Source organism: Ichthyophthirius multifiliis, assembly GCF_000220395.1.
Source record: "Ichthyophthirius multifiliis unplaced genomic scaffold scaff_1120509250716, whole genome shotgun sequence".
NCBI classification, from domain to species: Eukaryota; Ciliophora; class Oligohymenophorea; order Hymenostomatida; genus Ichthyophthirius; species Ichthyophthirius multifiliis.
This window is the reverse complement of record NW_004086499.1, coordinates 42,994-68,412: the sequence shown is the minus strand read 5'-3', so window position 1 is coordinate 68,412 and position 25,419 is coordinate 42,994. Positions and strand designations below refer to the sequence as shown.

The 25,419-nt window shown below is 15.6% G+C and overlaps 6 protein-coding genes across 6 annotated transcripts, besides 77 other annotated features; 1 reads left to right on the top strand and 5 right to left on the bottom strand. All coding sequences in view use genetic code 6, as the record gives it.

The window, feature by feature from the left end:
* Positions 1-341: 341 nt before the first annotated feature.
* Positions 342-379: a microsatellite.
* A 264-nt stretch (positions 380-643) lies between these two features.
* Positions 644-700: a microsatellite.
* A 288-nt stretch (positions 701-988) lies between these two features.
* Positions 989-1,049: a microsatellite.
* Positions 990-1,063: a microsatellite.
* Positions 1,028-1,065: a microsatellite.
* Positions 1,066-1,087: 22 nt separating this feature from the next.
* Positions 1,088-1,158: a microsatellite.
* Positions 1,089-1,251: a microsatellite.
* Positions 1,091-1,152: a microsatellite.
* Positions 1,193-1,252: a microsatellite.
* Positions 1,253-1,275: 23 nt separating this feature from the next.
* Positions 1,276-1,327: a microsatellite.
* Positions 1,328-2,478: 1,151 nt separating this feature from the next.
* Positions 2,479-2,575: a microsatellite.
* Positions 2,494-2,578: a microsatellite.
* Positions 2,579-3,102: 524 nt separating this feature from the next.
* Positions 3,103-3,146: a microsatellite.
* A 418-nt stretch (positions 3,147-3,564) lies between these two features.
* Positions 3,565-3,621: a microsatellite.
* Positions 3,622-4,002: 381 nt separating this feature from the next.
* Positions 4,003-4,033: a microsatellite.
* A 1,169-nt stretch (positions 4,034-5,202) lies between these two features.
* Positions 5,203-5,284: a microsatellite.
* Positions 5,214-5,285: a microsatellite.
* Positions 5,216-5,279: a microsatellite.
* Positions 5,216-5,284: a microsatellite.
* Positions 5,217-5,285: a microsatellite.
* A 60-nt stretch (positions 5,286-5,345) lies between these two features.
* Positions 5,346-5,427: a microsatellite.
* A 26-nt stretch (positions 5,428-5,453) lies between these two features.
* Positions 5,454-5,492: a microsatellite.
* Positions 5,493-5,964: 472 nt separating this feature from the next.
* On the bottom strand, positions 5,965-8,054 carry IMG5_091020 (hypothetical protein; the record flags this gene model as incomplete). The annotated part of the gene is made up of 5 exons (XM_004035691.1): positions 7,827-8,054; positions 7,247-7,764; positions 6,402-7,124; positions 6,321-6,327; positions 5,965-6,266 (listed from the first exon to the last, which is right to left on the bottom strand). The coding sequence occupies exons 1-5, from the start codon at positions 8,026-8,028 to the stop codon at positions 5,965-5,967; spliced, it is 1,752 nt and encodes a 583-aa protein (XP_004035739.1). The 5' UTR covers positions 8,029-8,054.
* Positions 6,349-6,395: a microsatellite.
* Positions 7,136-7,235: a microsatellite.
* Positions 7,349-7,383: a microsatellite.
* An 8-nt stretch (positions 8,055-8,062) lies between the features above and the next one.
* Positions 8,063-8,111: a microsatellite.
* Positions 8,112-8,245: 134 nt separating this feature from the next.
* Positions 8,246-8,301: a microsatellite.
* A 195-nt stretch (positions 8,302-8,496) lies between these two features.
* Positions 8,497-8,543: a microsatellite.
* An 81-nt stretch (positions 8,544-8,624) lies between these two features.
* Positions 8,625-8,666: a microsatellite.
* A 72-nt stretch (positions 8,667-8,738) lies between these two features.
* Positions 8,739-8,805: a microsatellite.
* Positions 8,743-8,805: a microsatellite.
* A 306-nt stretch (positions 8,806-9,111) lies between these two features.
* Positions 9,112-9,175: a microsatellite.
* A 378-nt stretch (positions 9,176-9,553) lies between these two features.
* Positions 9,554-9,604: a microsatellite.
* A 92-nt stretch (positions 9,605-9,696) lies between these two features.
* Positions 9,697-9,778: a microsatellite.
* Positions 9,707-9,787: a microsatellite.
* Positions 9,719-9,787: a microsatellite.
* Positions 9,720-9,788: a microsatellite.
* Positions 9,789-10,121: 333 nt separating this feature from the next.
* On the bottom strand, positions 10,122-10,976 carry IMG5_091010 (hypothetical protein). The gene is made up of 2 exons (XM_004035690.1): positions 10,906-10,976; positions 10,122-10,715 (listed from the first exon to the last, which is right to left on the bottom strand). The coding sequence occupies exon 2, from the start codon at positions 10,525-10,527 to the stop codon at positions 10,156-10,158; it is 372 nt and encodes a 123-aa protein (XP_004035738.1). The 5' UTR covers positions 10,528-10,715; positions 10,906-10,976; the 3' UTR covers positions 10,122-10,155.
* Positions 10,737-10,831: a microsatellite.
* Positions 10,827-10,893: a microsatellite.
* A 419-nt stretch (positions 10,977-11,395) lies between the features above and the next one.
* Positions 11,396-11,486: a microsatellite.
* Positions 11,436-11,521: a microsatellite.
* Positions 11,437-11,508: a microsatellite.
* A 749-nt stretch (positions 11,522-12,270) lies between the features above and the next one.
* Positions 12,271-12,311: a microsatellite.
* An 8-nt stretch (positions 12,312-12,319) lies between these two features.
* Positions 12,320-12,361: a microsatellite.
* A 65-nt stretch (positions 12,362-12,426) lies between these two features.
* Positions 12,427-12,466: a microsatellite.
* A 944-nt stretch (positions 12,467-13,410) lies between these two features.
* Positions 13,411-13,522: a microsatellite.
* Positions 13,411-13,540: a microsatellite.
* Positions 13,488-13,552: a microsatellite.
* Positions 13,553-13,780: 228 nt separating this feature from the next.
* Positions 13,781-13,858: a microsatellite.
* Positions 13,781-13,863: a microsatellite.
* Positions 13,819-13,867: a microsatellite.
* Positions 13,852-13,905: a microsatellite.
* A 6-nt stretch (positions 13,906-13,911) lies between these two features.
* Positions 13,912-13,973: a microsatellite.
* Positions 13,974-14,223: 250 nt separating this feature from the next.
* Positions 14,224-14,287: a microsatellite.
* Positions 14,234-14,288: a microsatellite.
* Positions 14,289-14,508: 220 nt separating this feature from the next.
* IMG5_091000 (hypothetical protein) lies at positions 14,509-16,301 on the bottom strand. Its single transcript, XM_004035689.1, has 4 exons — positions 16,027-16,301; positions 15,680-15,972; positions 15,096-15,638; positions 14,509-15,049 (listed from the first exon to the last, which is right to left on the bottom strand). Exons 1-4 carry the CDS (start codon positions 16,250-16,252, stop codon positions 14,612-14,614), a joined length of 1,500 nt encoding a protein of 499 aa, XP_004035737.1. The 5' UTR covers positions 16,253-16,301; the 3' UTR covers positions 14,509-14,611.
* Positions 14,546-14,578: a microsatellite.
* Positions 16,302-16,809: 508 nt separating the features above from the next.
* Positions 16,810-16,914: a microsatellite.
* Positions 16,846-16,910: a microsatellite.
* A 46-nt stretch (positions 16,915-16,960) lies between the features above and the next one.
* Positions 16,961-17,022: a microsatellite.
* Positions 16,994-17,050: a microsatellite.
* Positions 17,051-17,208: 158 nt separating this feature from the next.
* On the top strand, positions 17,209-19,529 carry IMG5_090990 (protein phosphatase 2c, putative; the record flags this gene model as incomplete). The annotated part of the gene is made up of 5 exons (XM_004035688.1): positions 17,209-17,236; positions 17,316-17,733; positions 18,064-18,232; positions 18,291-18,682; positions 19,395-19,529. Exons 2-5 carry the CDS (start codon positions 17,353-17,355, stop codon positions 19,527-19,529), a joined length of 1,077 nt encoding a protein of 358 aa, XP_004035736.1. The 5' UTR covers positions 17,209-17,236; positions 17,316-17,352.
* Positions 18,234-18,287: a microsatellite.
* Positions 18,238-18,276: a microsatellite.
* A 101-nt stretch (positions 19,530-19,630) lies between the features above and the next one.
* Positions 19,631-19,689: a microsatellite.
* A 299-nt stretch (positions 19,690-19,988) lies between these two features.
* IMG5_090980 (hypothetical protein) lies at positions 19,989-21,771 on the bottom strand. Its single transcript, XM_004035687.1, has 8 exons — positions 21,670-21,771; positions 21,508-21,627; positions 21,384-21,461; positions 21,167-21,324; positions 21,063-21,125; positions 20,756-20,909; positions 20,317-20,709; positions 19,989-20,172 (listed from the first exon to the last, which is right to left on the bottom strand). Exons 1-8 carry the CDS (start codon positions 21,752-21,754, stop codon positions 20,054-20,056), a joined length of 1,170 nt encoding a protein of 389 aa, XP_004035735.1. The 5' UTR covers positions 21,755-21,771; the 3' UTR covers positions 19,989-20,053.
* Positions 20,243-20,294: a microsatellite.
* Positions 20,911-21,042: a microsatellite.
* Positions 20,916-21,013: a microsatellite.
* Positions 20,973-21,042: a microsatellite.
* Positions 21,772-21,805: 34 nt separating the features above from the next.
* Positions 21,806-21,836: a microsatellite.
* A 138-nt stretch (positions 21,837-21,974) lies between these two features.
* Positions 21,975-22,019: a microsatellite.
* Positions 22,014-22,062: a microsatellite.
* A 10-nt stretch (positions 22,063-22,072) lies between these two features.
* On the bottom strand, positions 22,073-25,307 carry IMG5_090970 (hypothetical protein; the record flags this gene model as incomplete). Its single annotated transcript, XM_004035686.1, has 3 exons — positions 22,073-22,080; positions 23,635-24,781; positions 24,918-25,307. The coding sequence occupies 3 exons, from the start codon at positions 25,305-25,307 to the stop codon at positions 22,073-22,075; spliced, it is 1,545 nt and encodes a 514-aa protein (XP_004035734.1).
* Positions 22,751-22,788: a microsatellite.
* Positions 22,888-22,955: a microsatellite.
* Positions 23,238-23,294: a microsatellite.
* Positions 24,793-24,846: a microsatellite.
* Positions 24,794-24,840: a microsatellite.
* Positions 24,802-24,838: a microsatellite.
* Positions 24,838-24,908: a microsatellite.
* Positions 25,308-25,419: the final 112 nt, after the last annotated feature.

The window sequence follows — 25,419 nt, the reverse complement described above, 5'->3', positions numbered from 1 at the left end:
AAAAATTCGATTAAAACATTTTTTAGAGAGAATCTATATATTGCTAATCGTTTTATTGAATTCTATATAAATTATTAGTATTATTTTTTATTTATGCATTTTTTACTTTTATTATTTATTAAGTGGATAAAATTCCATTTATTTTAATTAAAATATTTTATTGTTTTATATTTAGGCTATACAGGTTGCATCACTAACATATATTAAATATTCACTTTCTAATAGCTTTATTTAGCCATAAATTGCATAGAAGGATTTTTTTATTTCTTATATATCTATTTCTTACTAATTAGTTTCATTATTTTATATATGACTATAATTTTTTAATTTAAAATAAAGAAATATATATATATATATATATATATATATATATATATATTTAAGTTTACTATTTTATAATATCTATTCCATTCATTTATATTATTATAGTATTATTTACGTATTTTATTAAATTTAAATCTGGATTTATCGGAATATTCATTTTATATAATAATGATAATTTTTTTTTAATAAAATATTATTATTAAATAATATATAAAATCTTTAATAAATAATATAAAAATAAAATTATATAGTTTAACGTGAAATAATAACATATTTATCATGTTTTCTTAATTTTTATTAATTTGAAAATCCACCTAAGTTTTATTTATAAAATAATTTTTTTTAAATATAGACTTTTTTTTAATATAATAATTTTAAGAATTTAATATAAAATATTCTAATAAAAATGTTGGTATTAGATTTTCGAATATATAAGATAAATCGTTGAATTTCTATAATTAACTAATAAAAAATATATTATTAAATAGATCAAACAATAAATTTTAATTCTTTATGAAAAAAAAAATATTTATTTATTTAATATATCTCTAAATGAGAAAAAACTAAATGCTTTAAAAAAAAAAAAAAATTATAATGATTTTATATTGTAGAAAAAAATAAAATAAAAAGAATTTAAGATTATCAATTAAAAATAGATATAATGTAAAAAAAATATTGAAAAATAAAAAAAAATATTTAAAAATATAAAAATAAGATTATAAAAAAAAATATAAAAATAAACTTTTATTTTAAAAAATATTACAAAATATATAAATAAAAATAAATATATATAATATATAAAATAAAAAAAATTATTTATATAAAATATAATAATATGCAAAAAAAATATAAAATTAAATTTAAATTGATAAAATATATTATATAAAAAAAATATAAAAATATATATAAATATTAATATAAAAATATTTATTAATGCATATAAAAAAAAAAATATATATTTATATATATATATATATCTTTATAAATTTTATATTTATTTATAAATAATTTTTATTTGAATTTTTACACATACATATAATTATATATATTAATATACATATTTTTTTACATTTAATGATATAATTAATAATTATTTTTAATCTTTATTTTTTAAAGGATATTTTTATATTTTTATGAATTTTTTATTCTATTTATTTAATAATTCTTCTTTTAAATTTGTTTTTAAGCCCAATAATGACATTAATTTTTTTATTCAATTTTTGTTTTTTTATGATTTCTATAATCTTTTATTATATTTATTTATTTTGTATCAAATAATAAAGTTTTTTAAATAAATTATAATGTTTTAAGAATTGATTTATTTTTTATAGATATTCAATATAAAATATTTCTAATATTTTAAAAATTCTAAAAGAATTTTTTTTATTCAAAATATCATTATTTTTTAAAATATATAAAAATTATATAATAACTCATAAAATATGGTTATTTAATTATATAGTAAAAATAATATTAGCAATTTTATATTATTTAAATAAGATATTTTATTATATTATTTTAATAATTATTTATAAATAAAATTAAATATTGTATTAGTTTATATTATTTATATCAAATTAAATTTTATAAAATAAAGGAATAAAACTAAAAATAATAATAATATTATTTAGTTTATTTTCAAGAAATAAGTTATTAATAAAAAATCATATTTATAATAAATTATTATATATATATAATTAATTAATTTATTTTATATAAAAAATCATGGAGATTGTTTGACATTTATATTATAATTTTTTTCATATTCATAAAAGCTATTATTAATTTAATTTTCACCAATAATAGTAGTTGCTGTTGTGTTAAAATTTTCTTCAATTTTTATTTTTTTATAACTCAATTATTCTAATAGTTATTATCTTTATTCTTTTTTTCTTTATTTTAATTATTTTTTAAATTCCAAATTAGGATTACTTTATTTAACATTTGTTTCGTAAATATATTTATTTTCTTAGGTTTATATAGGTATTATTATTTTGTTTAATGCTTCATTCCATTTTTAATTTCCTAAATTTTAAATCTCAGAATAATAATTTTTTAACTATTCTAAACTATTTAAATATTATATTTAACAATGTTGGAATTAATATAGTATTATATATTTATAAAGATTTCTAAATTATCTAAAAATAATAAATATATATATAAAAATATATATATATATATATATATATATATTATATTATATTATATTATATTATATTATATTATATTATATTATATTATATTATATTATTCTTATTATGTCAAAGTTTTTTTATTATTACATGTTATATAATGTGTTGATTAAATCTCTTATTGGCTTAAAGAAAATTAACTTTTTCAAAATTATTATTAATATATAGTTGTTTATTTTAAGAATTGTTTTAGATGTCTAAAAAAATATTTATCTTAAGTTTATTTTATTTTTTTTACTTGCATTTTTTATATGATTTATAGCTTGCTATTCCGTATATCCTGCTTGATGATCGAATTGTGTAGCTTGGCATTTTATAAATATTTATTTATTACTATTCTATTTATTATAAAATTTAGTTTAGATTGATTTTTTTTACTTCTTCTTCAGTTAGGTTTATTGATTTATATATTCTTATTAAATTAAAGTATTAATTCCATTAAGTTTTACTATCATTTAGAGTATAGTTTATTTAGTGTTAATCTAAAATATGTTTTTCTAAAGAAAAATATATTTTGCAATATTAGCATTAATAAATTGATAGATCTTAGTTTAATCTTCTTAAATAACTTTAAATATAATTAATATATATATATATATATATATATATATATATATATATATATATTTTTTTTTCGTTTTATTTAATTTTACTTGCAATATTAAATATGTTTTTTTATTTGTTTTTCTGTAATTTCAGCTGCGTGAGGTACTTTTTAATAAACACATTAAATAACTTAATTTTACATATTTTTTTTTTTTTAATTATTTAAGTTTAGCTAAAATATTAATTTTTTTTTTTTTTTTTGAGAAGGGGGGGGCGGGGAAATTTTAAGAAAATATTTAATTTATTATTAAAGAGATTTTTTTATATTATTAAATTAAAATAATATTTTTACTGAATAAAAAACACTCTAATATAATTTGGAAAATTCAATAAGTAATTATTAGGAAATTGAAAAATATAGAAAAAATAAAGAAATATAAAAAATAAAAGACTTAAATTCATTAACATAATTTTTTGAAATATAAGAATATTTATTTAAATATATATATATATATATATATAATATATATATATATATATATATATATATATATATTAGATAATAATAAATAAAAGATAATTATTATTTATACAATATATATTTTTATTTTTATAAATACAATCATCCTTTAATTTTTTATAAATTTTATATTCAAATATTATTATTAATTATAAATATTTCATCTAATAAACTTTATAAAGGATTTCCATATTTAAAAATTTATTTAACTTCTATAAAAAGAATTTAAAAATTTAATACTTTTAATAATCCATTAATAAAATATTCATTATTTTCCTAAAGTTAGCATTATATGTCTGAAAATTCTAAATCAATTATAAATATGTATTAATTAGATTGAAAAATCGCACATTTATAATGAGAAATTTACTAATTATTTTAATTTGTATTTATTAATTAAAAAAACTTTTTTTGTGCAATATTTATATTTTAAATATTTGATATTTTATTAAAAGTTTATTAAAGTATATTTTTATCGAAAAAATTAATAAATTTTCCATATATTCTTACAGGTTAAGGGTTTTATTCTGTTTAATTAATTGTATTTTAAATTATTTATTCAATATTTTATTAATTTATGAATTTATAAATAGGATATTATGTGTATTATTTCATTTTTTTTTATAATTTTTATTTTTTTATATTATTTGTGAAAAGATTTTTTTTTTATTATTTAACAAAAATTTAATAAAAATGAATTTTTTATAATTTTATAAATTAGTTTTAGATTAAAAAAAAAAAAAAATATTTTAAATTATTTAATTTTTAGTTATTTTTTTTTTTTTTATTTTTTTAGAACAAAAAAATAAAATGAAAATCGGATTTTTTTAAATGCTAAAAGTAACAGAAAAATAAAATTTATATATTTTATTACATATAAGCCCAATATTAAAACTTAAACACAAAACATTAAAGCAATAAATAATTCAATAAAATTAAAATTCAAGACGAAGACATAAAAAAAGTATATTATAGACCCGAATACTGTATGAAATTTATTAAAAATCAAAATATTGACCGAAAAAAAAATTCATTAGATAAAAAAGTCTCACTAACAAGATATAGAAAAATAAGATAAACGCATGAAAAATTGTCTTTTGATAACTAATAAAATTATTACATTAAAAAGAACTAAAGAATGCGTATTAATATTTTACTTGTGGTAATGGATAAAAAAAAGGAATAATAATCAAATATTTAACTATAAGTAGTGTTTATAGAATGGATGTAAATAAAGAGCAATATTTTATTTAACTAATTTTAGATATAGATATTGAAATAAAGTAAATAAGATTAACTTAAAAGACTAAAATGTGGATATGGTGAAATATTTTATGGTAGTTCATTATTTTGAATATAATAACGTAAAAAATTAAGAAATTAAAAGGTTTTATGGAAGGGTATTTATTTGTAAGAAAACAGGATATAATAACAATAATTATTAAATAAGAAATTATTGTAAATATATGTATGCATAAATAATTAAAAGATATAAAAAATGTAATAAGTACTATTATAAAGAAAAAATAAATTAATTAAAAAAAGAATAAATAAAATCATGTTATGAATAATCTTATTAAAATAAATAATATAAAGTAAGTATATCATTAAGTTTTTTATTAAAAATGAAAATAAAAATATATAAATAATAAAAAATATAAATATTATTAAAATAATAAAAATTAAAAAAATATTAAAATTATATATTAATAATAAATTTTCATAAGAGAGTATATATAAATAATAAGATTAAGAAAATTATAATAATAAAATATTAAAAAAATAATAATAATAATAATAATAATAATAATAATAATAATAATAATAATAATAATAATAATATTATTAATTATATTTATATTTATATTTATTATATTATTAATAAAATATTTTATTAATAATTAAATTAAATTAATAATTTAGTCATTTATTTTTAAATATATATAAAAATTATATTGTAAGTGCTTATTATATTTATTTATTTTTTATTTTATTTTTAAATAAAAAAATTTTTTTATAATAAAACTTTTGAAATTTAAATAATAAAAAAAAATTACAATCAAAATCTATTTTAATAATTATTAATATTAATGACAAATAATTATTCTAAGTTACTTTATTATAAAAACTTTATTATTTTAATATTATTTAAATAAATAATATTTAGAATTTATATATCACCTTTTTATTAATTATATATTTATGTTTATTTAATTATTAAATATAAATCTTATTTATATATATATTTTCATTATTATATATAATATTAAATCCAATAATTATATTTATTGTTTATTATTAATTTTCAATTCTATGCTTAATTAATTAATATTTTATTTTTTTAAAAAAAAATTATTATTTCTATATTAAATAAGAGAATCAATTTTTTTTAAAGCTGCACATACAACTAGAAATTATTGAAATGTCAGTATTTAAAATTTTTTCATCTAAAATATTTTTAAACTTGCTAGCTTATTCTTTTTTTCCTTATTATATTAAACATTTATATAAACCAACTAAACTCCATATATTATTAGGATGAGCAACTGATCTAATAACTCCTTCTCCTAAATCTTATCTATAAACCAATTCTGCTTCTTATATATAACTTTTATTTTTATTATCTATTCCACATTCTAATAATAAAGCTCCTAATGCATGTCTTGTTGGAATCATCCATCCTTTTTTGTTTTGTTTAAAATGTTATTTTAAATAAAATAAATAATAAATTTTACCCCAAGGCTATTTCAAATTTATTAAGAGTTTATTTTTTATATATATTTATATTTTTTATTTTTATATTTATTTTTAATTACTTCATCATAAGGTAAATTATCGTCTTTTTAAACTGCGTTTCTTAAATATTGGAAAGCCTTTTGATAATTTTAACACCTATATTCGTATTCTCCAATAATCATATCATGTGCAACTGCAAGAACATCTTTCATATTACAATTATGTAAAAACCTATTATTACCGATTTAATTAAATGCCTAATTGAATAAGTCAATTTGTTTTTAGGCTTTGTTAAGTAAATTATTTTTTTCATTTAAATTTTTTCCAGCTAAAACTGAATATGCAATTCCTTTTGAATAATATAAAGTAGCAATTGTACTTTAATATAAATCTGGATTAGAAAAAACTTAATTTAATGATAAAAATTATCCAAAAGGCTCATCTTTTATTATTTCTTCCCATTTACCAAATCTTATATATACATGAAGTATTATAGGAACAAAACTTTCAAGCCGAAAAGCAGTAGAAGGAAAAAAAATAGAAGAATTATCTTTTAAGCAATTTATATTTAAAATTTGTAATAAATACTCGCCTCCTTTATAGGATTTTTCATATTGTCCTGCAAACATAGCAGAATATATTAATAAAGTAATATTGTGACATATAAAACCAATATAAGAACAAAAGCTTGGATATTTTTATTAATTTCTATATTAAAAATATTTTTCATCATTTTTAATAGCTAATTCATTTACTTTTATTGATTCTTCGTATTTACCACATAATATATAAATATGAGATGGCTTTAAGAAATTATATGTATAATAAATATATAAATAAATATAGATATATATATATATATATATATATATATATATATATATATATATATATATATATTAATATTTATATATTATTTTTTTACCATATGATTTAAATGTCCTGAATCTGGTGATAATTAAATCAAAGATTTATTAAAATTTTATTCTAAAGCTTTTTCTGGATAAGGTGATTATTCCATCAAATGAATCCATAAATGTCTTAATCCTAAATGATCTTAATTATATTCTAAACCTTTTTCTAAGACTTCTTTTATTTCTAATGTATCTTGATAAGGATCGCCATATTTTAGACCATTTTCTTGTTTTTATACCCACAAATTCCAAGGTCTTAAATTCATTAATGATTCTGCAAATATTTCAGCTATGAAATCATCTTAGGGATATTTTTTGTATATTTTTCTCATTTTATTTGCAAAGTTTATATCGTTTTATTTATGTAGAAGGCTTTTGCCATTTCCGACTTTATATTGAAGAGCTTATATTAAATCTTTTTCTTATTCTGAGCATTTTTCTTTATTTTCGTTTGCTTTTTTCCAGCTTTCATGTTGATTATGTGCTTGGATAGGGTTTAGATATTCAGGACAGTTGTTATAATTTATTCCTTTTATATATTATTTTGTACATATATATACATGAGTATTTTTTTCTTATATTTAATTGTACCTTATGCTATGGATTTTAAAAAGTAAATCATAGCACAATTTTAGTCATATTCTAATGCTTTTTCACAGCAATTCAAGGTTTCTTCATGATTAAACGAATACATTTACAATAATGCACGGTCAAACCATATTTATGTCTCTTTTTTAGATGTTGTGATTCTTTTTGTATATTATCCTAAGTTAAAGGGATAATAATCTTACATATTTTTATATTTTGTATTTATACTAAGTAATTAATATAGTATAATTTTTGTTTAATTTTTATAGAATTTTTTTGTTTAGTTTTGAACTTAATTTTATATTATTATATTTATAATTGTTTAAAAAAAATTATTTTTATAATTAAAGTTTTTATAGATAAAATAAATTTTAATTATATTATTAAATATATTATATTTTTTATTCAAAAAAGTAAAAATCTTAATTATTTAAAAATAATTTTATAATATTTTAAAAATATATAATTTAATTTTTAATTTATAAGAAAAAAAAAATATATAAATTTTATTTTTTTATAATAAGAATAATATTAATAATTAAATATTTTTTTTATTATTAAAAATTAAAATAAAATATTAAGTTTTTTAATTTAGATTTAAATAATAGTTATAATAGTGTAACATATATAAACAACAAAAAACATATAAAAATTATTATAATTATTTTTAGTTTATATAATTATATAAATATATATAATTGTTATTAATAGTATATAATTATAAAAATGATATTATTTTTAATTTTATTTAAAGATATTAATTTTTTTTTAAATTAATAATTATAATATTATTAATTTAAAAATAATTCTATAAATATAATAATTTAAAAATATATATAATTTCATTTTTTTATATTAATTTATAAATAAATATAATTAAATTTTTAGAAAAAATTAAATTTAATTATTTTATTTTATTTATATATATATATATATTTATTTATATATATATATTTATATATATATATATATATATATATATTTTTATTTCTATCATATTTTTACATATGATTAATAATTTAAATCTTTTGATTATTACAATTAATAATTTATTTATTTTTTAAAAAAATAATTATCTTGATTAAATATATTTAATTTTATAAATAAATCATGAAATTATTTATATTATTGTTTTTAAATGAAAAAATTTATTTTATATATATAATTATTATTATTTTTTTTATATTACTTTTCTATTTTAATATTTAATTCATTTATAAATAATTTATTATTATTTACATATTTTTATGTTTTTTTCCATCAATATTTAATTTTATAAATTTTTGTTTTTTTATTATTATTCTTAAAATATTTTTATTTTTAATTTATAATCATTTTAATTTTATTTTATATTTTTATTAAAAAAAAATTATGCTTTTTAGATATTTAAATTTAAACAAAATTAAATTATATGTAATTAGATTATAATTAAAAAAAATATACATTTTTATTATTTAATTTTATTACAGGATAAAATTTTATATACAAACTGTATAAAAATAATGTAATAAAAAGAAAAATTTTCATAAAAGGAAAGCATTTTTTGAAACCCAATTTTGTGGATTACATACTCTATATTAATGCTTAGAAACAGGATAATATTAACTACTAAAATCAAAGTTGTTAATTATTTTGTAATTTTATATCATACCTGTATGAAAAAATCTATCTCCAAGATTTTTTTCTAATTCTTCCTTTTATTTTATAAAAAATATAATTAAGTAATAAAATAAAAAAAATATTTATTTAAATTAAATAAGATTTAAAAAAAATAATATATTGTTTTAAAATAAATAAATTAATCTATAAATTAAACAATATATTTATAATTTATATTAAAAAAAAAAATATAATAAAAAATAAATTGAAATAAATATATGTAAATATATATATAAATATATATATATATTATTTTATATTATTATATAATATATTTATTATATTATATTATATATTTATTTTATTTACTTTTTCTTTTTATTTTTATTTTTCAATTTTTTCAGCATATGTTTCTTCTTTTTTTATATCCTATTAATTAATAATATTTTTTATATTATTTATAAATTATTACATGATATTTATCTTAATTAATCTTTTATTTATTTTTCATATTTTTTTTTCAAAGGTTTTTAATAATCCATTTAATTATTTTCATTTTGATTTTTAATAAAAGGATTAAAATCTTTATTAACAAATTCATATAATGGTTTTTATTTTTTCTAAATTCCCATTTTAGTGGACATTTATAATTTCTTCATAGGCCCAAAAGAAGGAACCCTTATAATTTTTTAATTTTCTAAAGCCCTAATAGAGCTAATTTAATTAGCTTTATTCATATTTTTTGTAAAATAGGCTCCTGGTACCCATAAAACATCATTTTATTATAACCCTTCTTTAGGTAATTAAGGATGTAACATAAGCCTTATTTCACTTTAATTTTTTAAAAGAATTTCTTTTTCATCTTCATAATCATCATTTATAAAATCTTATTATATATTATTATTTTCGTTTTTGAAAAAATTATTTTAGGAATTCTCTTTTCTAGTATTAGTTTATTATTATAAATTTCTATTTTTTTTATTATTAAAAGCAGTTTAAGGTCTTTATATAGTTTTTATATATTTAGATTCTACTGTAGGCTTTTATTTTAAGTTTATTTAATCAAACTATTACATAGAAGGAACATTTCGAACATTAAAGGCATTGTTTTATATTATTAAGTCTTCTTTTTCTAATCTTTTCATGGCAAAACCAGAATGTCTAAAACAAGGATTTGCTTATTTTTTTTTTTATTCTTAAATAAATAAAGCGTCGTTTTTAGCAATTAAAATTTATTCAAAAGTATTAGAAGTTTATTCATTTTAATTTTTTACATCTTTTATTGGTATAGATCTTTAATTTATATAATATATTAATAAACAAATATGCAAATGTGCGAATATACAAAATATACAAATATACAAATAGACAAATATACAAAAATACAAATAAAAAAATAAACAAATATATATATATAAATAAAATATATATATATATATATATATATAATTATATATATTAATATATATATTTTTTTAATTACCTTTTTCCACTTTTAATTTTTTCTAATTAATGTTTAACAAAATTACAAAAGATTTGTATAGTATGCGGATATTTATGTGACAAATTAAATTAACATCCTAATGTAAATTCATTTATTTCTATTATTTATACAGTAAACTTAGATTCAGCAAGTACTGTATATGTTTTTTAAGAATTGATAAATGCTATTGGATGTGCATCCCAGCTATTTTTGGAAGGGACAATAAATTCAAATTCACAATCTAGTAAAGCATAATGGTTCATAAATATTTTTTTAATATAACATATACAATCGTTTTTTTATGATTCGAATATTTTCTATAAATTTTTATGTTGTTAATTCATTCGATGAACTTCAGTCTTCATTACTAGCTTTCCCAAATCTAGACTTTCTTATGCTGCTTTTCTATAATGTAAACCTGTGTTTCTTGATGGCTTCCATTCCTTATTATCTATATCCCATTAATACATATCACCAGATATCTTAAATTTATATATATAATTATATATATAAAATATATATATATATAAATATTTATATATAATATATTTATATTTATATTTATATTTATATAAATATATTTTTATTAATTTATATAAATATTTATATTTTATTTTTAAATAAATTTTACATTATCTAAAAAATAATCATTATGACCATTTGGATATTGTTTTTCAATTTTATTAGATTTTAAAGAAAGTCCGTTTTAACCATTAACTATGTTTACTTGCTTTTAAGTAAATTTATTTATTTTTTTTATTTTTTTATTTACTTATTCTACATCTGAAGATATTATATATATTAAACATTACATTGCAAATTAAGATGCCCATAAAATTTTATTTGTATTTAAACAATTTTTTATAAGCATTAAAAACTATTTTATGCATTTTTTATATTAAAAATAAATAAATTTATAGGTTATTGCTTTATTTATTTATATAAATTCTATACATTTATTGCTTTAGGGGACCACGGCCTTAAATTTGCATCGCCTTCAATAAATACCATGTCTATGAAATCAAAAGATTTAGCAGCTTCTTTTGTTAAGAAATTGCCACTTTGCTCGTATAAAAAATCACCTATATTTGACCTATCACATACAAAAAATTCAGTTTCGGTATCCATTAAGTTTTTTTATCTTAAAAAAAACTTTATTTTTTTTGTTAATATAAATTTCGTAATATGATTTCTAATTTATATTTGTTACTTCTTTTATTATTTATTCAAATTCTTAAAATAAACGAAATCCTACTTCTGTTTGAGAATATGCATTTACAATTAATATTTTCATTTATAAAAAATAATAAATAAATAATAATTAAATACAGTTTTTTTTTTTTTTATGTAAATAAATATATATATATTTATATATAATATTTTTAATTTAATATTTAAATATTTTTTTTGTTTTTTTTATAAATAAAGAAAATATTTTATTAAATAAATAAAATATAAATTAATTTATTATTAATACTTATAATATTTTATTATTATAGTTATTTATTTTTTCAAAAAAAGAAAAAAAAAAAGAAAAAAAAGAAAAAGAAAACAAAAGAAACAAAGAAACTCTTTTTTTTATTTATTAAAAATAACCATTAAAAAAAATAAAAATAAAAAAAAAATCAAATGTATGAAATTAACAAAAAAAATCCAAAAACAAAAATTATTGATTAATCAAGTTTATAATTAGAAGAATAATTAATCACTTTAGAAAATTAAAAACTTATTCCTTAAAATATATACGTTCATTAAGGTTCTAGTATAAAAATATAAATAAAAAATAGCAATAATGATTCTAAAATGAAAGAAAATTATTAAATAATAATACCCAAAATGAAAATAAATTAATAATATTAAGGAAATTTTTTTAATTTCGAAGTAAAAGAAGAAGGAGAAATAGAATATATCATATAAAATAAATAAGAAATAATAAAAGGAAAGATTTTTGTTTATGATATAAATAAAAAAATAGAATAATATTAAATGAAAAAAGAGGTAAATAACGAAAAAATTTGTATTTAAAATTTTATGAAAAAAATAAAAAAACTTTTATCAATTATTAATTTTTTTCTTTAAAAATAAAATAAAAAGGAAGATGAAAAAATAAGAATATTTGAAGAAAAAATTAATATTTTATTATAAAAAAAAGAATAAAAAATTTAAGAAATTGATTAAAGATTTGAATGTTATACTATAATTTCTGAAGAAGATACACCTAATAATAAAGAAAGTTAGTATTCTTTTTTTAAGAGAAATAATAGTTTTGCTCATTAAATAGAAAATAATAGGAATAATAATAAAGTTTATAAAAAAAAAACAGTAAATAAATATTATCCATCTCCTGCTAAATCAGCAGAATCGACAAGAAACTCAGATACTACAAAATAATGGTCTTAAAATGAAGATTTTGTAAATGAACATTTTTTGAATTAAAAAAGTTTTTTTCTTTTTTAATAAAAAAGAAGAGCATCAATGGATTAAACTGCATAGGAAATTAAACAAAATAATAATAATAATAATAATAATAATAATAATATTAATAATAATAATAATAATAATAATAATAATAGTAATAATAATAATAATATCATAAATATTAATAGTAATAACAATAGCAATATTAATTGTAATAATATTATAAATAATGAGGATAATAAATTAATTAAAAAATAATAAATGGGAGTTAATTAATTTCAAAAAAATTATAAATAAAATATAAATTAATTTTTTAAAAAATAATTTGAATGTTCGACATTATTTAATTAAGATTCAAAATATAATTAATTATTGAAATTTAAAGAATATAATTAAAATAATGTTATAGATGATGTAAATTTAATAAACAGTATATTAATAACAAGTAAATAAAAAAATATATTTATATATATATTTATATATATATATATATATAATTATATATATAATATATTTAAAAATTATATATATATATTTTATTTAATTTTTACTAATAATTATTTAATTTAACATATATATTATATATTATATTTTTTTTATTTTTACTTTATTTTATTTTTTTATTTTTTATTATTTTTAATTAGTTTTATATATATATATATATATATATGTATTTTAAAAAAAATATATAATTACTTTATATTGATTTTTAATTTATATCAAAATTTCCGTAAAAAACATATTCTCATTTTTTTAACATTTTTTTTTTTATAATTATTTTAATATTAATTTAAAGTTTTATAATTTTTTTTTTATTGATTTTATTTTAAAAATAAATAACATAAGAAATTAATTAAATTCTATTTAATATTAATATTAAGAATAATAATATATAAATCTTCTTATTTTCTATTTTATCTTATTTTTTTATTATTATTTATTATATTTATATATATTTTATTTTAGGATACAATATTGAATAGTGGATGGGATTTGATGAATGATATATTTTATTTTTTTTAATATATTTTTGTTTTGTTTTCAAGATAATAAATAATTAACACACAATTTTAATTTATATTTAATCCATATTTTGTATTAATTTTTTTTTTTTGTTAAAATTTTTTTTCCATTTTTATATAATATTTAATAAAAAATACTTAAAACATTTTTTAATTATAAAATGGATTAGAAATATAAATTATTAAAAATGAATAAAACAAAATAAAAAATAATAAATAAAATATAAATAAATTTCTTTTTCAATAACAATAAAATTCAATCTATATCAAAATTAAATTAAATTATCAGCCGTTCTAAAATTAAATCCAGTAGATTATCTTACTTCTTCCAAAGTGAATTCTTTAGCAATTTCTGTACAGACTAATTCCCCATTCCAATTTCTAAAAACAGCTTTTTCAGTGATTAATGTATTAACTACACCTTTGCCAGTTAAAGGTAAAGTACATTATTCTAAAACTTTAAATTCTCCATTTTTATTATTATGTTCCATTAAAACTATTACTTTAGATTTACAAGATACTAAATCCATTGCCCCACCCATTCCTTTTACTAGTTTTCCCGGAATAATCCAATTAGCAATATCACAATATCTACTAATTTACATCGCTCCAAGCATTGTCATATCTAAATGGTCACCTCTAATTATACCGAAAGATGTACTAGAAGAAAAAGTACTAGCTTACGGTAATAAAGTGATTGTTTCCTTTTAATAATTATATAAAAAAAGGCTCATTTTATATTAAAAATACCTTCCCTGCATTAATTATATCTGGATGTTCCTAGCCTTTTTTAGGATAAGGACCCACTCCATGTACACCTAATTCACTTTGGAGCATAATTTTAACATCTTTAGGTACATATTAGGGTAAAAGTGTAGGAATACCAATACCTAAGTTCAAATTCATGCCACTTTTGACCTCTTTTGCTGCTCTGGATACTATTTTATCCCTAACCTTATCTTTATGGGACTATTTTTCCTATTTAGGCTCATCAGATTTATCATAGACTAATTTTTCGAATTTTCTTTCAAACTTTTCACCTACGAAAATTCTGTCAACGAAAATACCAGGTGTATGGATTTAATCAGGATCCAATTCTCCATTTTCGACTATTTCTTCCACTTCTGCAACTCTTATTTTTCCTCCCAAAATAGCATCATCATTGAAATTTCGCGCCGTTTTATTATAATATAAATTACCTTTTTTATCTGCTTTTTAAGCTTTTACTAGAGAAAAATCGGCGTTAATAAATGTTTCTTCCATAATATAGGCTCTTCCATCAAATACTCTTCTCTTTATTTTTAATTATGTATGTATATATAAATTTTTATTACTTCTTTTGGTTAGGATGTTTATATAGGAATTGTTGAACCGTTTTTTCCATATTTTGTGGGTACATTACCGTATTCTACATATGTACCGACCCCTGTAGGTGTATAAAATGCTGGAATGCCTAATCCTCCGGATCTCATTTTCTCAGCTAGAGTACCTTGTGGTTATAGTTCTACTTCTAATTCTCCGCCACGGAATAATTTTTCAAAAACAGGATTTTCACCTACATATGAGGCGGATACTTTTCTTATTTATCCACTGGCTAGTAATAGGCCGAGTCCCCAATTCGATATACCTAGTTTATTTTTAATTTTTATTGATTTTTTTATGTTATTTATTTTTAGTTTACCGCATGTATTAGAACATACCCAGAGATCTTTTGTGCCCATTTTTAATATTTAGTTTATTGAATTTTCAGGAATTCCACATATACCAAAACCACCCATTAATATTTGATCGCCATCTTTTAATCCTTCTAAAGCTTCGGCTGATGAAGAGCATATTTTAGCATAATTTTTAATGGATTATATAGTCATGTTTTTTACTTTAGAGTGTTTTGTTATTAATTTTAGCATTTTTAATTTTTTTTTTGTTTAGATTTTTATTTTGAATATAATTATAATTATTTTTTTATTTGAAATTAAATTTTTTTTTTTTAGAATATATTTTTTATATTATTATAAAAAAAAGGTATGCATTTTTAATTATTATATTATTTTCTTATAATCTTTTTCTTTGTAAAAAAAATGTAGTTTGATAATTTATAAATAAAATAATAATATAATAATGATATAATCTATACATATATTTGTTATTATAAAATTAAAAAAATATATAATTATGTTTATTTAATAATATTCTTAATTAAAAAATATATCAGTAATAATTTATTATTCTATTAATTTATAATACAATTTTAATTTATATAATAATATGATAGATTATAATTGATAATATAAATTAATATCGAGATTTAAATTTATATTAAAAATGAAATTTAATTAAGGTATAAATATTAAAAAATAATAATATAATTTTAAAAACGAAAAGTAAAAAAAAATTATAAAATAATTATATATAAAATAAAATTAAAGAAATATATAGTAAATTATTATATATTTTAAATTAAATTTAAATATATAAATATATAATATATAAAAAATAAAAATAAATAAATATATTTAATTATATATATATATATATTAAATAATTATTAAATTATATATATTTATAAATACAATTCAATATATATATATTAATATAGATGCTTTAATATTTTCTATAATTTTTATTAATTTATATTTTTTTTTTTTTGAATTTATTATTAATATTTATTTTTATTTTTATTAAATCTCTTTTTATTTTTATAAATTAATAATAAGCAAATACAAATTATAAATACGAAATTAATAAAATAAAAATAATACTTTTAAAAAAATTTCAACCTTGAAAGAATAATCCTTTTACCAAGAGAATAAATAACAAAATTCTCAGAAAATTATATAAAAAAAGATCTCGAACAAAAAGTAAAAAAAAATCAAAAGAAAAAAAACAAATTCGTAAAAAAAAAAATTCATTACTTATATATATATATTTTTTTTTTAAATTAAAAATATTATATATACATAAATATAATAGTAAACCTTCAAAACAAAGTTCAAATATCGAATTAAAAATGGATTTAGAATAAGAAAAAAATATTTAATAAATACCATATATTTAGATAATCCCTGAAAATGATATTAATAATGTATAAATTTAAGAATAAAAATAAATTTAAGTATTAAAGGAATTAGATAATTTTTAAAAATCAATATTTAAAGATCCTAAGCCTAAAAAAAGAGATTTAAAGCTTGATTTAAAGTCGGCTTTAGAATTTATGACAAATGAATCACAAAGTGACAATTCTTAAAAGAAATTAAAAAGCCATTTTAATTTTAATTAAGAGGAATTATATTATGAGAAATAAAATAATTAATATGATAATTTTCATGAATTTAAATACTATTGTGACGTAAGTATGAAAAAATGTTCAAGAAAAGATTAAGAAGATAGGGTAAATTTTTATAATTAATATATAAAATATGAAATAATATTATATATAATAAAAATAAATAATTTTTACATTTAATTTTTCATTTTTTTATTAATAAAATTAAATATATATACATAAATAAAAATATATATTAAATGATTGTTATTTTTATTTTATTTAATTTTCCATTTAAAAATTAATATGAGTTATTTTTAAATATATAGAATATTTTTACAAATTTATAAATTTAAATCTCGTTATTATATATATTTAAAAAAATTCATATTAATTTTATATATTTACTTTTTTAATTTATATATATAAGCTATATGAAAAAAAAAATTCATATAGTTTCAAGCTTTATTTCCTATAGAATAATAATTAAAATATGATGCTTTTTTCGCAGTTTTTGATGGACATAGTACATCAGATATAGCCGATATTTTAAAGCAAAACTTACACAAATATATATATTAACACCCACAATATAATACAGATTTACAATAAGCAATAAAAGAAAGTAAAATATATATATATATATATATATATAAATTAAATATATATTAAATTTAATAAAGGTTTTAAAGAAATAGATTAGAAAATAATATAAATGTAAACATAATAGTCATTAAATTAGGGAGGAAGTACAGCTTTATGTTGTTTAGTAAAATAAGAAAATTTATATATAATAAATTGTGGAGATAGCACTTGTGTATTAGTTACAAATGACAATAATATAATATTTTTAAATTAATTACATAAACCTTCTGAAGAAAAAGAAATGGAGATGTTAAAAAAAAAAGGAGCAATTATTTTAGGAAAAAATCGTATAAATGGATAATTAGGTATTTCACGATCTATTGGAGATTCTGAATATAAAGAATTTATTACGTCTGAACCTGATATATTTACACATTAAATTTAAGAAAACTATAAATATTGTATTATGGCTACTGATGGTTTTTGGGATGTAATAAAATTTTATTATTATATATATATATATATTATATATATGTGTAGATTATTTAAAATTAAGAAGAATTATAAAAATTAATAATTGAATGGGATAATTAATAAAGTTTATGTGTAAATAATGTAAAACATATGTCAAAGTTTTTAATTGAATAGGCTTAATAGAAAAGTATATAATTTAAAAAAGATAATATGACACTTTTAGTGATTGATTTAAACTTTTTTTATAAATAAAATATTCTTAAATAATGCGATGAATCCTATTTTAAGGATTTTGGAATTATAAAACATTAGACTTAGGTTGTTTTGGATACATCAATTTCTTCATTTACTTTTTTCGAAAATATATCGCCGTGTATTAGTTTAAATTCTGATAAGAAAAGAAATGGGTTTAATATAAAAATACCTAATGAAAATATACATTCTTAGGATTTCCTAGATTCTAATAAAAAAATAAAATATTAAGAAGAGTAAAAATAAATAATAAAATTATAAAAAAGTAAAAAATATACAAATATAAATAGTAAACAAGAAGGTATATTATTTTTAAAAAATATGATTATATAATTTTATTTTTTTAAAAAAAATAAAATAAAGGAGTATCACCTTTCATATAAAAAACAGAAAAAAATCAAACAAAGTTTTATTTTGATTTTAAAGAAGGAACATAAAATATAGAAAATTAAAATAACTATAATAATTAAATAAAGGAAGAAAATAATAATCTTTTAAATATTGAAAATAATAATAAAATTAATGAAAACTTTTAAAAAATTGAATAAAATTCCCCTTTTTCTATTAAAATAGATAATTCTAAAAAAAAAGAAGGATTCACTTTTTTCTGAAAATTTTAATAATTTTCTTTTCTACATACTGACAATATATATAAGTTATATTTTATATATACATTTTTTTATTTTCAGCTATGATTATAAATGATTATTAAATATGTATATATTTATATATATATATATATATATATATATATATATATATATATATATAAATTCATTTATTTTAATTTTTTTTTAATAATTTAGATTAGATATTGTAATAATAAGAAATTATTTTAATTAAACCTAATTTTTTTTTATAAATTATAATATATTTATATTAAGTAAATAGAATTTATATTTATTTAAACTATATTATATACATATATGTATTTTTATTATATAATCATCTATTCATATATACATATTTAATTCAATATAAAAAAATATTTGATTAAACATATTATTATTTATTTTACTAATAATTTTATTAATATATAATTTTTTTCTTATAAAAAAATATATATATATATTTAATTTAAAAATTTAAAATATGATGAAAAAATAATTAATATAAAATAATATATAATTCATCATCAAATCTTAGTATAATCTAATTTGCTTTCAAGTTTTTTAGCTTCTTTTATTTTTCTTGCTGCTTTGAAAAAGTCTTCTTCTACAACATGATCTCTATCAACTCTAATAGCAAACATACCTTATATTATATTTAATAATATATATATTTATATATATAAAAATATAAATATTTAAAAAAAACAAAAATAATATATATATATATATATATATATATATATATATATATATATATATATATATTGTTTTCTTATTTATTATTTACCGGCTTCAGTACATACATTTCTTAAATCAGCTCCATTAAAGTCTTCAGTTAATTTAGCAAGTGATTCATAATCAACTTCACCTTTAATAGTAATTGAGTTAGCATGAATTTTAAGAATTTCTAGTCTTGAGCCTTCATTAGGTAATGGAATTTCTACTTTTCTATCCAATCTACCAGGTCTCATTAATGCAGGATCGAGTACATCAGGTCTATTTGTAGCCATAACTATTTTAACTCTCCTCAAATCATCAAAACCATCAATCTAATTCAATAATTCCATCAAAGTTCTCTATATTTCTCTATCAGCAGATGAACCTTCTGAAAATCTTCTACCTCCAATAGCATCAATTTCATCCATAAAAATTATACATGGTTCATTTTCTCTTGCATATGCTTTTATTTGAAATAAATAAAACCTATATATAAATTATTAAATTACAAAACATTTCTCTAATTACTCTAGCAGATTCTCCTATATATTTGTCAACAATACTTGATGCTACTACTTTTAAAAATTTTGCATCTACATTATTAGCTAAAGCTCTCGCAATTAATGTTTTTCCAGTTCCAGGAGGTCCATACATTAAACAACCCTAAATTATATAATAATATATATATATATATATATTTATATATATGTAGATATATATATATTTATATATATATAAATATAAATATAAATATAAATATAAATATAAATAGAAATATAAATAGAAATATAAATATTTATTTTTTTATTTTTTTACTTTAGGCGGTTTAATTCCTACCCTTTTGAATAATTCAGGATTTGTTATCGGTAATTCAATACACTTTTTTTTTTTAAAAAAATAATAAAATTAATATTTTTAACTTCTCTTAATTATCTTATTTAATCACCTAAGCCACCGACATCATTAAACGTTACCGAACCAGGATCTTCGTTTAACATATGATATACCATAGGATCTACTTCTCTTGGTAATATTCTCACTATAGTTAAAGTATTTTAATCTAATGATACTCTTGCACCTATATAAATATATTGTATGTTTGCTTAATACATTTTTATAAATATTAATAATAAAAACCTATTGTTAGTTTATTTCTATTTATTTTTTATTTAACTCCAACAACATATCTAGGTCCAGTTGATGATTTTACTATATCTATTAGTTTTTTATTAAATAACGATTAGTATTTTTTTTTACTTACATTTTTCTTCATTAATTTATTTTAAAACTTCTCCTATTGATTGACCTACACTTTAAATGGCTTTTAAATGATCTTCACTTCTATCTAAATCTTTATTAAGATCTTTTAATTCTTGTCTTTCTTTATTTTATTTATAGATTCTTTTTTTTATATTTTTTTTACTTTTCTTTATTTCAGTCTCATATTTATCATGATCTCTTTTTTTACGAAGATATTCTTAAACTACTGGATTATCAGTATTGCTCATTTTTATTTGGTATATTTTTTTATTATAATATTTTTAAAGTAAAATTTAATTTATATATATATATATATATATATATATATATTAATTTGATTTATATTTTTTTAAAGATCAGAGATATAATTTATTATTTCCTATTATATATAAGTATTTATATAAAAATTTCTGTAATTAAATATATTAATTAAGATTATATATTTTTAAATTAAATAAATACTTATTTTAAATAAATATATACAAATATAATTATATATAAATATACTTATATTTATAAATTTATTATTTTTCTATAATTTAATTATTTTTATAATAAAAATGAACTCAAACGACTATTTATTATAATAAAATATAATAATATAAACTCTTTAAAATTCAGAACTATTTCAAATAAATATAAAAAAATATAAATAATAAATACAAGAAAATAATATTCCTATTATAAATTTAATAATAGAAATAATTTAAAATAATTTAAAAAATAATTTCGAAAAGCCATTAACTTAATTAAATTCGATTCGTTTTTTAGAACAAACATTAGAATAATAATCTTAAAATACACTATATTATTAAAACATAGAAAAACAAATAATCCCTATATTGACATAAATTTGTTAATTGGATAAAAAAAACTTATTTGACAATCAATGGTAGTTTTATTTTCCAGAATAGCCTTTGTAATAATTAGCAAATATATAAAATATTTATTTTCAATTAATTTTAGAGTGTATTTTTGTTTGGTCTTAGTTTTTTCCAGGAAGTGATTTTGAAAAAAGTTATATTTCTTTATACAAATAGGGAATATCTTTTCCTAAATAATAAAATTATTTCAATAATGAGGATTTTTTTAATTTATATTTAAACTATAATTAATAGCAAAAATTATAAATGGAAATTATTGAATGTAAATAATTTTACGATAAAATACTTTTTTATTTTTCATAAAAAAATTAAGACAAAAAAATGATAAGTTAAATAAAAGATAAATGTTATTAATATTTGAAAACAATAATAAATATAAAAAAAAATATAAATGATAATATTATAAAAAATGAACTTATTAGTATAGAGTAGTTAATAAATAAAATTTTAAAAAATATTGAAGAAACTAATGTTTAAAATATTATTTAAGAAAAAATATAATAATAACAATAATAACAATAATAATAATAATAATAATAATAATAATAATAATAATAATAATAATTTTTAAATGATTAGTAATATTTAGATTAATATATAATCCAAGATGAATTAGAAGAAAAAAAAACTATCAATACTTATTAATTATCAAACTTTCGAAATATTAATTTTAGTTAATAGAAAAGAAGCAACTGTTCATTTTAAAAATTTATAAATAATGCTTCCTTAGAAAGTTCTAAATTATAATAAAGTAAAAGCTTAATGATTAAAAAATTTGATTTTCCAAGCAGTTATTATAAAAATAATTTAGGTTTAGGTAGAAATTTAATTATATAAAAAAATTATTTAAATAATAATTTAAAATATAATAATGATTTGTAAATAAATATTTTGTAATAAATAAATAAACTATAATAAGTATTATAAGAATTAGAAAAAGAAAGAAATATGTGGAAATGTAAATATTAATAAATATATAATTAATTAACTATACTAGAAAATGATATTTGATATATAGATATATATTTAAAACAATTTTTTATATAAAAATAATATATTATATTTAAATATATTTATTTTTTTATTCTTTTATTTTTTACTTATCTTGATTTTTTTATAAATAATAATTTTAAAAATTAATATATAAAAAAACTTATATATAATAATTATAATAAAAATACTAAAATAATTTTTTTTTAAATAATAAATTCAATTTATAATATATTTATCTGTAATAATTTTACTATCAATATCAAATTTTACAAGATTTTTATTATCGTCTAAGTTTGCAATTGCTAATGGTTTAATATTTAAATAAGTTCCACTTAATTAAAAGTATACATTAAATGGGAATAATTCATCTTCTTACACATTCGCTGAGAATTAAATTTAGATATTAGAAGAAGGAACATCAGAATTAATTACAGGAATAATATATTTAAAAAGATTACTTTTATTTTCTATTTAATAATCAGCATTTTCACTCTATGTAACACTAGGTTATTCTCCTGATGGATAATTAAAACAGACTTCAATATTTTTTAAATTAATAAATTAAGAGTCTTAATTAAATTCAGTTTCTAAAGCTATTGAACCTCCTTCACTAAACCAGCAAGTAATATTAAATGGAATTTCATTTTAAGAATTAGACACATATCTATATTTAACTGATGGAATTCTAGAATTCAAAGGGAAAGATTAATCTGAATTTTTCAAAACAATTTATTTTTTATCTTGCCATAATTATTTGTTTAAATTAATATGAGGTTTCATTAAATTTAATTTCACATTTTAATCATATTCAAATTGTATCACAACTTTACTTTTACTTGGGTCATAGAAACTTAAAAATACTTCACCGTTTATTTCTAAGGAGTTTAAAGTGCCTTCTCTAGTCATTTAACATGATAATTTTTCAACAATTTCGATGTCTATAGGGGCTTTTAATGGGTTAAGTTTAATTTCTTGTTATTAATTAGACTCTTCTTGGATTTATTATATCAATTCTTATTATTATTTTGGTTATGTTTTATCCTATTGTTCATTTTTAGGCTATTTTTTACCCAAAGCCATACCTTTTTTGGGTGCATTTGTAGTTGGTTTTTAAGATGGACGAGCAGGTTATGTATTATCTATTTTATCTGAAGAAAGATCAGGTTTTAAAACCTCTTCTATAGATTTGGAAGGAAACCTAATATTCGATTAATTAGTACTACTGACACTTCCATAAGGATTAGAAGCAGAAGATGAAGTAAAGTTTTTATCTTGTTGTTTTTTTTTTAGTTCTTATTAATATTTTTTAGCTTGTTCTTTTTATTCAGCTATTCTTTATTTCATTAACATATTATGTAGTTTTTCTTCAGAACTTTCCATATCTAAAGATGTTTATACCTATTTATTTTTAAAATAATATAAATAAAAAAATAAAAAAATAAAAAAAAAAAAAAATATATATATATATAAATAATATATATATATATATATTTATATAAATAATTATATATATATATATATATATTTTATTTACTTAGGCTAATGTAACTGATTCTCTAAGTCCATATGAAATAACATCATCAAAACATAATAAAATATCAAAATCCCGTTTTAATATATTTGCTTCAGAAACTCCTTAAGGGCATAAATCTTATAATATTTTATGTAATAAACGTATTGTTTCTTAGTTTTCGATTATATTTGAGTTTTTTTTAGTTAATAATACTAAATACATAGTATCAAGAGGTAAATATACATATCTCATGTATTCAGTTTCGACAAATGTATGCTATTAGTCTTGTTGGATTAATTTTGGAAAATTACGAATATTTTCCTCTAATTAATGCTTGCTTATGTTTTAATATTGACGAGCTACTAAAATACTTCCTTGTTTATCGCATATTACTGCACTTATTATTACCATTTTTTTTTTTTTTTTAATTTTTGTCTTTTATTTTATAAAGTTATTTATATATATATATTATTACTTTTTATATTTTTTAAAAAATATCTTTGTATTATATATATATTTATAT